Here is a 13,033-nt window from a genome sequence, read left to right as displayed (position 1 = left end):
CTTTCTGGAAGAAAAATGACGAGACTAATAGTGATGCCAAAGCGTACATGCTGCTCTAGAACCAGTTGGTGCCTGACCATCAGACCGGAATCTACAGGCAGTGGCGCACATACCTGGCCGAATAGCCGCCTTCTGTGCTGTCAAGAAAGAAAGACTTGCATTTTATAGCACCTTTCTTGACCACCGGACGTCTCAAAGCACTTTACAGCCAATTAAGTACTTTTGGAGTGTAGTCACTGTTGTAACATGGGAAACGCGGCAGCCAATTTGCGCACAGCAAGCTCCCACAAACAGCAATGTGATAATGACCAGATAATCTGTTTTTGTTATGTTGATTGAGCGATAAATATTGGCCAGGACACCGGGGATAACTCCCCTGCTCTTCTTCGAAATAGTGCCGTGGGATCTTTTACGTCCACCTGAGAGAGCAGGCGGGGCCTCAGTTTAATGTCACATCCAAAAGACGGCACCTCTGACAGTGCAGCGCTCCCTCGGTACTGCACTGGAGCATCAGCTAGTAAGCATTCTGGACCTGCATTTATTTCATGGGCAGTGTCTGCAGAGACTGAGATTTACAAGGCGTGACTTTCTTTGTCATCACATGAAACTTCACACCATATCCCCTTTTAATCATTATTTTCTGAAGGCAGCAGATTATATGCATAAATAATTTGAATCCATTTTATGTTTGTGCTTCAGATTCATGAGCTCATGTGCTTGATAAATTTGTCTATTCAGAACCATTTTATTTTGGCCTGAGCGCTTATATTTCATTATATACGTGCAATAGATCATTGTGAACAGTTTTATGTACAAAATATACTGAGTGGTGGATGAATTTGTGCGCAAGTATCTATTACTTTAAATTCTAAATTTACTGGTGTGATTTTCAAAAGCAGAAAATGTTAGAAATGTCAGCTTCTGAAAAGAGAGAAGAAATAGGTTAGTGCAAAGGCCTCGCCAGAAATGTTAACCCGTCCCCTCTCCCTGCACGTGCTGACAGACCTGTTTTGTGAGTGGTGCAGTGCTCCACACCAATACAAAATGTGTTCAAATTCTCAATGCTTGTTAATCAGGACATTGGGGTGGATTTGCTGGAATTAATTAGAAAATGCCGATTACCCAAAGATCACCGAGGCTGATCGAAATATCGTGATGCCCAAAAGCACTTCTGGCTGGCCTCCCACCACGTAAACCTGAGCTCATCCAAAACTCTGTTGCCTGTGTCCTAACTCGCACCAAGTCCCGCTCACCCATCACCCCTGTGCTCGCTGACCTACATTGGCTCTCGGTTAAGCAACGCCTTGATTTTAAAATTCTCATCCCTGTTTTCAAATCCCTCCACGGCCTCGTCCCTCCCTATCTCTCTCATCTCCTCCAGCCCCGAGATGTCTGCGTTCCTCAAATTCTGGCCTCTTGAGCATCCCTGATTTTAATCGCTCCACCATCGGTGGCCATGCCTTCTGTTGCCTGGGCCCCAAGCCCTGGAACTCCCACCGGCTAAACCTCTCCACCTCCCCATCTTCTCCTCCTTTTAAGACGCTCCTTAAAACCTACCTCTTTGGCCAAGCTTTTGGTCACCTGCCCTCATACCCCAGTATGTGGTTCGTATCATATTTTGTTTGATAACACGCCTGTGAAGCGCCTTGGGACGTTTTACTACGTTAAAGGCGCTATATAAATACAGGTTATTAACGGGTTGGCTCTATTTTGAAAGGTGTAAGGCAGACCTGATGCCGGAAGAATGCAAATCATTATCAGCTATCAGTCAAACAGTTGTCTCTGCACGATCCTCCAAATCCCCTGGGAAGAAAGACACACCAACGTTGGCGTCCTTGACCAGGCCAACATCCCCAGCATTGAAGCACTGACCACACTTGGATCAGCTTCGCTGGGCAGGCTACATAGTTTGCATGCCAGACATGAGACTCCCAAAACAAGCGCTCTACTTGGAACTTGCAAAAGGACATAGACAGGCTAAGTGAGTGGGCAAAAATTTGGCAGATGGAGTATAATGTTGGAAAGTGTGAGGTCATGCACTTTGGCAGAAAACAAATCAAAGAGCAAGTTATTATTTAAATGGAGAAAGTTTGCAAAGTGCTGTAGTACAGTGGGACCTGGGGGTACTTGTGCATGAAACACAAAAGGTTAGTATGCAGGTACAGCAAGTGATCAGGAAGGCCAATGGAATCTTGGCCTTTATTGCAAAGGGGATAGAGTATAAAAGCATGGAAGTCTTGCTACAGCTATACAGGATATTGGTGACGCCACACCTGGAATACTGCGTGCAGTTTTGGTTTCCATATTTACGAAAGGATATACTTGCTTTGATTATGAGGGGGCTTGACAGGGTCGATTCAGAGAGGATGTTTCCACTGAGGGGAGACTCGAACTAGAGGGCATAATCTTAGAATAAGGGGCCGCCCATTTAAAATCGAGATGAGGAGAAATTTCTTCTCCGAGGGTTGTGGATCTGTGGAATTCGCTGCCTTAGAGAGCTGTGGAAGCTGGGACATTGAATAAATTTAAGACAGAAATAGACAGTTTCTTAAATGCTAAGTGGATGAGGGGTTATGAAGAAAGCGGGGAAGTGGACCTGAGTCCATGATCGGATCAGCCATGATCGTATAAATGACGGTGCAGGCTCGAGGGGTCGTATGGCCTACTTCTGCTCCAATTTCTTATGTTTGTATGGTCTAACTCCTTCACGGCAAACGGGCCAAAGGTGGGAAGAGGAAACGTTACAAGGACCACCCTCAAAGCCTCCCTGGAAAAAGTGCAACATCCCCACTGACACCTGGGAGTCCCTGGCCAAAGACCGCCCTAAGTGGAGGAAGTGCATCCAGGGAGGGCGCTGAGCACCTCGAGTCTCGTCGCCGAGAGCGTGCAGAAAGCAAGCGCAGGCAGCGGAAGGAGCGTGCGGCAAACCAGTCCCACCCACCCTTACCCTCAACCACTGTCTGTCCCACCTGTGACAGGGACTGTAGTTCTCGTATTGGACTGTTCAGCCACCGAAGGACTCATTTTAAGAGTGGAAGCAAGTCTTCCTCGATTCCGAGGGACTGCCTATGGTGATGATGATGATAGTTCTAAAATGTACCAGTGTTTTAGTAAATCACGGAAAATGCCGCGAGTATGCAGCAGGCCAGTCGGTAAGTGAAAGAGAAAACCAAGTTAACATTTTGACTGCCGCTTGTCGGGACCCATGTTGGCGAAAGGTTGTCACACTGAGAGCTAACCTGCCGTCCTGGCTCCACTACTGGCTGACCCACCCAGTTATTTAACTTTCCAGCTTTTTTTGTTCTCTTTTGAAAATTAGGCTGTGTTTTTACTCTTTATTTGGTGCTGTTCTGCTGTATCTGTCACTCATGGCATAATGGTTATATTACTGGACTATTAACCCAGAGGCCTGGACTAATGATCCGGGGGCGTGAGTTCAAATCCCACCACGGCAGCTGGGGAATTTAAATTCTAGTTCATTAAATAAAGCTGGGAGCCAGAACTGCTCCTCTGCATTTTTCCGGGCCATTACCACCTCTAAGAGCCGACACGAACCCGCCCTTACATCTCCTCAAACAGCGTCCCATAGCACTGGGAGACAGTGTCACAGTTAAAGAGCCGAATTTTCCGTCTCTTCCCTCCGACACCCGCTGGGCGGCAGAATTATCTGCCCGAAACGGGGTGGAGGGCAATTCTCCCCCCTCCCCTATTAGGGTGACCATGAAACTACCGGATTGTTGTGTAAACCCAGCTGGTTCACTAATGTCCTTTAGGGAAGGAAATCTGCCGCCCTTACCCGGTCTGGCCTACATGTGACTCCAGACCCACAGCAATGTGGTTGACTCTTAGCTGCCCTCTGAAATAGCACAGCAATCAGTTGCAGCAAAAAAAAAATCGCTACGACACAGTTGTACCTTCACCACACGGACTGCAGCGCTTGAAGGGCAATCAGGGATGGGCAATAAATGCTCGCCTTGCCAGCAATGCCAACATCCTAAAGAAGACTTGCATTTATATAGCGCCTTTCACGACCAGCGGGCATCTCAAAGCGCGTTACAGCCAATGAAGTATTTTGGAGTGTCTCGATGTTGTAATGTGGGAAACAGCAAGCTCCCACAAACAGCAATGTGATGATGACCCGATAATGTTTTTTTTTGTTATGTTGATTGAGGGATAAATATTGGCCAGGTCACCGGGGATAACTCCCCTGCTCTTATTCGAAATATTGCCATGCGATCTTTTACGTCCACCTGAGGGAGCAGACTGGACCTCGGTTTCATGTCTCATCCGAAAGACGGCACCTCCGACAGTGCAGCACTCCCTCAGCACTGTCCCTCCGACAGTGCGACGCTCCCTCAGCACTGTCCCTCCGACAGTGCGACGCTCCCTCAGCACTGTCCCTCCGACAGTGCGACGCTCCCTCAGCACTGTCCCTCCGACAGTGCGACGCTCCCTCAGCACTGTCCCTCCGACAGTGCGGCGCTCCCTCAGCACTGTCCCTCCGACAGTGCGACGCTCCCTCAGCACTGCACTGGGAACGGCAGCCTGGATTCTTTTTATATGGTCAAGTTCCTGGAGTGGGAATGAATGAATCCTGCAAATTAATACAAAACAAAACACCCATGAGAACTGCAAGTTGTCCAGCAGAGGGAGCCATTTAACGTTAAACCCCGTTCCCAGGATCTAGCAGAGCTGCAGAAGTTGCTCCTCCAGCACAGCAACAGTAGGAGCAACGAGGGCACACACAGCACGCTGAAGCCCAGCTCCATGAGAGTCGGTCTCTCTCCCTCTCGCTTGCTGCATTTGAACCAAACCCCCCTGTGCCACCTCAAACTCCTGGCTGTTTCAGGGGAGGAAGTGACATCAACAATATTATTGCCATGGGTAACAACCTCTCTGAATTGTTGAAGCTTTTTCATTGGCCACGAAATGAAGAACAAGCCTGAACAGAACTCTGATGCTGCACCAATGAGCTGGGTTGTTACTGGTTGGTGTTCTGTGATTCTTTGCGTGTGCAGCTTTGACATCCCTGGAGAGAGGAGGCGCCGGTATGTTTAAACGCATGTAGTTCTCAAGGATTTATTTGTATCGCTGCATATTTTGTGATTTAAAGAGATCTTCTTCTGGTGTCTTGCATAGTTTGATTGGGGGGAGGGTGGGGGTGTGGAAAGGAATCAAACTCTTTAGTATAACAAAGAATAAACCGTTGTTGGTTTAAGTGAAATTCCATGACCGGCTTGGTGGTGAAACTTTTTGTTTGACATCCCTTAGCCAGGTCTTTGGGCCAGGGACTCCCAGGTGTCGGTGGAGATGTTGCACTTTATCAGGGAGGCTTTGAGGGTGTCCCTGTAACGTTTCCTCTGCCTACCTTTGGCTCGTTTGCCGTGAAGGAGTTCCGAGTCGAGCGCCTGCTTTGGGAGTCTCGCGTTGTGCTTTGTTCAATGTAAGAAGTATCAGTTTGATTCAGAAACTAGCCTTGTTTTTGTTTTGCTTGCAGTGTGAGGTTTTTTTTCCGCTCTCTGCCACCACAACACAAGCACACAGCTAGTGCATAGTTCTTGTTCGTGGAATCACAGAAATTTACAGCACATAAGATGGCCATTCGGCCCATCGTGTCTGTGTGCAATGAGTTATTATGATCTGGAACGCGCTGCCTGAAAGCATGTTGGAAGCCGATTCGTTAGTAACTTTCGAAAGGGAATTGGATAAATACTTGGAAGGGAATTATTTTTTCACATGGCTGTGGGGAAGGAGCCGGGCAGTGGCACTAAGTGGATAGCTCTGGCAAAGAGCTGGTACAGGCTCGATGGGCTGAATGGCCTCCTTCTGTGCTGTGGCATTCTATGATTCTGGATCTGAAACTTGCCCGTTGAGATCCAGATCTCAAGCCAGCGGTCTGTGGGGTGATAACTGGGAAAGTGCTACCTCTTCCCCCTGCAAAGTAAGGAAGAGGGAGAAAAATCAACGGTTAAATCGGTTCCTGTACAACGGATCATGGACACCTTCGCCAGTGACTGGGAGCTTGTTATTCAGTCAGTCGTTGGATGATTTGTATATAAGGTGCCGAGGGGCATCAAGGAAATCATCATCATCATAGGCAGTCCCTCGGAATCGAGGAAGACTTGCTTCCACTCTTAAAATGAGTCCTTAGGTGGCTGAACAGCCCAATACGAGAATCACAGTCCCTGTCACAGGTGGGACAGATACTCATTGAGGGAAGGGGTGGGTGGGACAGGTTTGCCGCGCGCTCCTTCCGCTGCCTGCGCTTGATTTCTGCATGCTCTCGGCGACGAGACTCGAGGTGCTCAGCGCCCTCCCGGATGCACTTCCTCCACTTAGGGCAGTCTTGGGCCAGGGACTCCCAGGTGTCAGTGGGGATGTTGCAATTTATCAGGGAGGCTTTGAGGGTGTCCTTGTAACGATTCCTCTGCCCACCTTTGGCTCGTTTGCCGTGAAGGAGTTCCAAGTAGAGCGCTTGCTTTGGGACTCTCGTGTCGGGCATGTGGACAGTGTGGCCCGCCCAGCGGAGTTGATCAAGAAAGTATATTCTTTTAAAAGGAGGGTGAATTTAAATTTGTGGAATTTCTGTGCTGCCTAAATTTTCAAACAAAATCTCATTCCGTTGTCAACATATAGAGCCTGCGGAAATCATGGATTTGGAGGAAGAGCCTGAGACACCAGCGATTAACCTGTCCTCGGAAACGGCGAATCAAAGACTTGATGACTTTCCCACTGACGTGTCTCCAGCGGCCACTGGGCAAGTTGCAACCTTGGAGTGTGATGCAGCACTTGCAAACCTTACTTTGAGGTACAGTCCTGACAACCTATCTCTTTGACCAAGCTTTTGGTCACCTCTCCTGATATCTCCTTATGTGGCTCGGTGTTGAATTTTGTTTCATGACACTCCTGTGAAGCGGCCTTGTGACCTTCAACTACATTAAAGGCGCTATATAAATGCAAGTTGGTGGTGTTGCTGACAGTCTGATTTTTGGTTTCCCATAAACATGGTGCACTGGAAATAAAACTGGCTGTAATTTGGCATAAATTAAGAGTTAAATTGTCAGTCTTTGAGTTGTGAGGATCACGGATGTGGAAAAAGTAAATTCACATGAATGTAGCGGATCTGGGTCATTGCATGGGGGGGGGGGGGGGAAATCCAAGCTTTATGTGGGTCCTTCCCAGGTAGAGTTCTGGCAGATTTCCATTGAATCCCTGCCTGGAGTTTACCTCACTGCTGGATGCGGACTGTGAGTAACAAAAGTGGGAAAATATTCTGCCCAAGCGACACTGCAGAGAATCGTAAAGAGCTTGCTCTTTAGGCGGGAGTTTGAGGAGGTGGAGCGGCAGCGTTAGTGAGGCCTACAAGAGGCCCAGCGTCGTCGGGGAGTTCGAGGAGGTGGAGCGGCAGCGTTAGTGAGGCCTACAAGAGGCCCAGCGTCGTCAGGGAGTTCGAGGAGGTGGAGCGGCAGCGTTAGTGAGGCCTACAAGAGGCCCAGCGTCGTCAGGGAGTTCGAGGAGGCGGAGCGACAGCGTTAGTGAGGCCTACAAGAGGCCAGCTGGTGCAGTTCCAGCAGGGAGAGAAGGCAAAAAAGTAGAAAGAAATCAAAAGGTGACGTCACAGCCAAGTGGGTAAGTGATTGGCTGGTGATTGGTGAGTAGTTTTTCTTTCACTAAGCAACCTTTAGCATTGTTGTTGCCAAATTAAGTTAATCTAGGGGTTAAGTCATGGCAGGAGAGCTCGGACATGTGTTATGCTCCTCCTGTAATATGTGGGAAGTCAGGGACGCTTTCAGTGTCCCTGATGACTACATGTGCGGGAAGTGCATCCGCCTGCAGCTCCTGACAGACCACATTGTGGCATTGGAGCTGCGGGTGGATTTACTCTGGAGCATCCGCGATGCTGAGGATGACGTGAATAGCACGTTTAGTGAGTTGGTCTTACCGCAAGTAAAGGGTACACAGCCAGATAGGGGATGGGTGACCAACAGGAAGAGCAGTGGAAGGAAGGTAGTGCAGGGGTCCCCTGCGGTCATCCCCCTGCAAAACAGATACACCGCTTTGGGTACTGTTGGGGGGGATGACTCCTCAGGGGAGGGCAGCAGCAGCCAAGTCAATGGCATTGTGGGTGGCTCTGCTGCACAGGAGAGCAGGAAAAAGAGTGGGAGAGCTATAGTGATAGAGGATTCTATTGTAAGGGGAATAGATAGGCGTTTCTGCGGCTGCAAACGAGACTCCAGGATGGTATGTTGCCTCCCTGGTGCAAGGGTCAAGGATGTCTCTGAGTGGGTGCAGGACATTTTGAAAAGGAAGGATGAACAACCAGTTGTCGTGGTGCATATAGGTACCAACGATATAGGTAAAAAACGGGATGAGGTCCTTCAAGATGAATTTAGGGAGCTAGGAGCTAAATTAAAAAATATGTCCTCAAAAGTAGTAATCTCAGGATTGCTACCAGTGCCACGTGCTAGTCAGAGTAGGAATTGCAGGATAACGCAGATGAATATGTGGCTTCAGGAGTGGTGCACAAGGGAGGGATTCAAATTCCTGGGACATTGGAACCGGTTCTGGGGGAGGGTGGGACCAGTACAAACCAGACAGTCTGCACCTGGGCAGGACCGGAACCAATGTCCTCGAGGGGGAATGTTTGCTAGTGCTGTCGGGGAGGAGTTAAACTAATTTGGCAGGGGGATGGGAACCTCTGCAGGGAGACAGAGGGAAGTAGAATGGGGGCAGAAGCAAAAGATAGAAAGAAGAAAAGTAAAAGTGGAGGGCAGAGAAACCCAAAGCAAAAAGGGCCACATTACAGCAAAAGTCTAAAGGGGCAAAGGGTGTTAAAAAGACCAGTCTGAAGGCTCTGTGCCTCAATGCGAGGAGTATTCAGAATATGTTGGACGAATTAACTGCGCAGATGGCAGTTAACGGATATGATGTAATTGGCATCACGGAGACATGGCTCCAGGGTGACCAAGGCTGGGAATTCAACATCCAGGGGTATTCAACATTTAGGAAGGATAGACAGAAAGGAAAAGCAGGTGGGGTGGTGTTGCTGGCTAAAGAGGAAATGAATGCTATAGTAAGGAGGGACATTAGCCTGGATGATGTGGAATCTGTATGGTTGGAGCTACGGAATACCAAAGGGCAGAAACGCTAGTGGGAGTTGTGTACAGACCACAAAACAGTAGTAATGAGGATGGGGACAGCATCAAACAAGAAATTAGGGATGCATGCAATAAAGGTACAGCAGTTATCATGGGCGACTTTAATCTACATATTGACTGGGCTAACCAAACTGATAGCAATGTGGTGGAGGAGGATTTCCTGGAGTGTATTAGGGATGGTTTTCTACACCAATATGTCGAGGAACCAACTAGAGGGCTGGCCATCCTAGACTGGGTGATGTGTAATGACAAAGGACTAATTAACAATCCTTCTTGTGCGAGGCCTCTTGGGGAAGAGTGACCATAATATGGTAGAATTCTTTATTAAGATGGAGAGTGACACAGTTAATTCAGAGACGAGGATGCTGAACTTGGGGAAAGGTAACTTCGATGGTATGAGGTGTGAATTGGCTAGAATAGACTGGCGAGTGATACTTAAAGGGTTGATGGTGGATAGACAATGGCAAACATTTAAAGATCACATGGATGAACTTCAACAATTGTACATCCCTGTCTGGAGTAAAAATAAAACGGGAAAGGTGGCTCAACCGTGGTTAACAAGGGAAATTAAGGATAGTGTTAAATCCAAGGAAGAGGCATATAAATTGGCCAGAAAAAGCAGCAAACCTGAGGACTGGGAGAATTTTGTAATACAGCAGAGGAGGACAAAGGGTTTAATTAGGAGGGGGAAAATAGAGTATGAGAGGAAGCTTGCTGGGAACATAAAAACTGACTGCAAAAGCTTCTATAGATTTGTGAAGAGAAAAAGATTAGTGAAAACAAACGTAGGTCCCTTGCAGTCAGATTCAGGTGAATTTATAATGGGGACCAAAGAAATGGCGGACCAGTTAAACAAATACTTTGGTTCTGTTTTCACGAAAGAGGACACAAATAACCTTCCGGAAATACGAGGGGACCGAGGGTCTAGTGAGAAGGAGGAACTGAAGGATATCCCTATTAGGCAGGAAATTGTGTCAGGGAAATTGATGGGATTGAAGGTGATAAATCCCCGGGGCCTGATAGTCTGCGTCCCAGAGTACTTAAGGAAGTGGCCATAGAAATAGTGGATGCATTGGTGATCATTTTCCAACAGTCTATCGATTCTGGATCAGTTCCTATGGACTGGAGGGTAGCTAATGTAACACCACTTTTTAATTAAGGAGGGAGAGAGAAAAGGGGTAATTATAGCCTGGTTAGCCTGACATCAGTAGTGGGGAAAATGTTGGAATCAATTATTAAAGATGAAATAGCAGCACATTTGGAAAGCAGTGACAGGATTGGTCCAAGTCAGCATGGATTTATGAAAGGGAAATCATGCTTGACAAATCTTCTGGAATTTTTTGAGGATATAACTAGTAGAGCGGATAAGGGAGAACTAGCGGGTGTGGTGTATTTGGACTTTCAAAAGGCTTTTGACAAGGTCCCACACAAGAGATTGGTGTGCAAAATCAAAGCACATGGTATTGGGGGTAATGTACTGACGTGGATAGAGAACTGGAGATAGGAAGCAGAGTGTCAGGATAAACGGGTCATTTTCAGAATGGCAGGCAGTGACTAGTGGAGTGGCGCAGGGCTCAATGCTGGGACCCCAGCTCTTTACAATATATATTAATGATTTAGATATAGGAATTGAGTGTAATATCTCCAAGTTTGCAGATGACACTAAACTGGGTGGCGGTGTGAGCTGTGAGGAGGACGTTAAAAGGCTGCAGGGGACTTGGACAGGCTTGGTGAATGGGCAAATGCATGGCAGATGCAGTATAATGTGGATAAATGTGAGATTATCCACTCTGGGGGCAAAAACACAAAGGCAGAATATTATCTGAATGGTGGCAAATTAGGAAAGGGGGAGGTGCAACGAGACCTGGGTGTCATGGTTCATCAGTCATTGAAAGTTGGCATGCAGGTACAGCAGGTGGTGAAGAAGGCAAATGGTATGTAGCTAGGGGATTTGAGTATGGGAGCAGGGAGGTCTTGCTACAGTTGCACAGGGCCTTGGTGAGGCATCACCTGGAATATTGTGTTCAGTTTTGGTCTCCTAATCTGAGGAGGGACGTTCTTGCTATTGAGGGAGTGCAGCGAAGGTTCACCAGACTGATTCCCGAGTTGGTGGGACTGACATATGAGGAGAGACTGGATCAACTGGGCCTTTATACACTGGAGTTTAGAAGGATGAGAGGGGATCTCATAGAAACGTATAAGATTCTGACGAAAGAATGTTCCCGATGTTGGGGAAGTCCAGAACCAGGGGACACAGTCTTAGGATAAGGGGTAGGCCATTTAGGACTGAGATGAGGGAAACTTCTTACTGAGTTGTGGAATTCCCTGCCGCAGAGAGTTGTTGATGCCAGTTCATTGGATATATTCAAGAGGGAGTTAGATATGGCCCTTACGGCTAAAGGGATCAAGGGGTATGGAGAGAAAGTAGGAAAGGGGTACCGAGGGAATGATCAGCCATGATCTTATTGAATGGTGGTGCAGGCTCGAAGGGCCGAATGGCCTACCCCTGCACGTATTTTCTATGTTTCTATGTTTGCTCTCTTTCACAACCGTGTGTACATTGAAATAAAACCAGAAATTGCTGGAAATACTCAGCGGGTCAGGCAGCAGCTGTGAAGAGAGAGAAACAGAGTTAACGTTTCAGGTTGATGACCTTTCATCAGAACTGGAATAATTTAGAGACGTAACAGCTTTTTAAAGCAAGGACAGAGACCGGAGAAGTGGGGCGGGGAGGAAAGAACAAAAGGGAAGGTCAGTGATGGGGTGGAAGGCAGGAGAGATTAAATGAGAAAAGGGATGATGGTGCGAGGCAAAAGGAGATGGTAATGAAACATAGAAATTTACAGCATAGGAGGAGGCCATTTCGGCCCATCTGCGCTTGATTTCTGCACGCTCTCGGTGTTGAGACTCGAGGTGCTCAGCGCCCTCTCGGATGCACTCCCTCCACTTAGGGCGGTCTTGGGCCAGGGACTCCCAGGTGGCAGTGTGGATGTTGAACTTTATCAGGGAGGCTTTGAGGGTGTCCCTGTAACGATTCCGCTGCCCACCTTTGGCTCGTTTGCCATGAAGGAGCTCCGAGTGGAGCACTTGCTTTGGGAGTCTCGTGTCTGGCATGCGAACTATGTGGCCTGCCCAGCGGAGCTGATCGAGTGCGGTCAGCGCTTCAATGCTGGGGATGTTGGTGCGCCTGTCCTCCCAGGATCTTGCGGCAACATCATTGGTGATATTTCTACTGTACATGGTCCATGTCTCTGAGCCATACAGGAGGGCAGGTATTACTACAGCCCTGTAGACCATGAGCTCGGTGGCAGTTTTGAGGGCCTGGTCTTCAAACACTCTTTTCCTCAGGCGATCGAAGGCTGCACTAGCGCACTGGAGGCGGTGTTGGATCTCGTAGTCGATGCCTGTTCTTGTTGATAGGAGGTTCCCGAGATATGGGAAGTGGTCCACGGTGTCCGGGGCCGTGTCACTATTGTAATGTGGGAAATGCGGCAGCCATTTTGCGCATAGCGAGCTCCCACAAACAGCAATGTGATAATGGCCAGATAATCTGTTTTTGTTATGTTGATTGAGGGATAAATATTGGCCCAGGCCACCGGGGATAACTCCCCTGCTCTTCTTCGAAGAGATAGCGCCATGGGATCGTTTCCATCCACCTGAGAGAGCAGGCGGGGCCTCGGTTTAACGTTTCATCGGAAAGACGGCACCTCCAACCGTGCAGCACTCTCTCAGCACTGCACTGGAGTGTCAGCCTAGATTTTTGTGCTCAAGTCTCTGGAGTGGGACTTGAACCCACAACCTTTCTGATTCGGAGGCGAGTGTGCTACCCACTGAGCCACAGCTGACACTGTGTACAACTCTGTCTTGAGTTGTCT

The 13,033-nt window shown here is 48.2% G+C and overlaps 1 protein-coding gene across 3 annotated transcripts in view; it reads left to right on the top strand.

Annotated features, from left to right (window-relative positions):
- The first annotated feature begins 4,818 nt into the window (after positions 1-4,818).
- Positions 4,819-13,033, top strand: part of LOC139276459 (RING finger protein 214-like) — a 42,891-nt gene continuing 34,676 nt past the window's right edge. For 2 of the 3 annotated variants that reach the window (XM_070894483.1, XM_070894481.1), the window contains exons 1-2: positions 4,975-5,048; positions 6,637-6,808. In XM_070894483.1, coding sequence (XP_070750584.1) covers positions 6,651-6,808 — 158 coding nt within the window. In that variant the 5' untranslated portion in view covers positions 4,975-5,048; positions 6,637-6,650. Of the gene's footprint in view, positions 5,049-6,636; positions 6,809-13,033 lie in introns of all 3 variants that reach the window. The other variant, XM_070894482.1, reaches the window with a different exon arrangement.

Source organism: Pristiophorus japonicus, chromosome 11 (assembly GCF_044704955.1).
Source record: "Pristiophorus japonicus isolate sPriJap1 chromosome 11, sPriJap1.hap1, whole genome shotgun sequence".
Lineage (NCBI taxonomy): Eukaryota > Metazoa > Chordata > Chondrichthyes > Pristiophoridae > Pristiophorus > Pristiophorus japonicus.
This window is presented reverse-complemented; position numbering and strand designations above follow the sequence as displayed.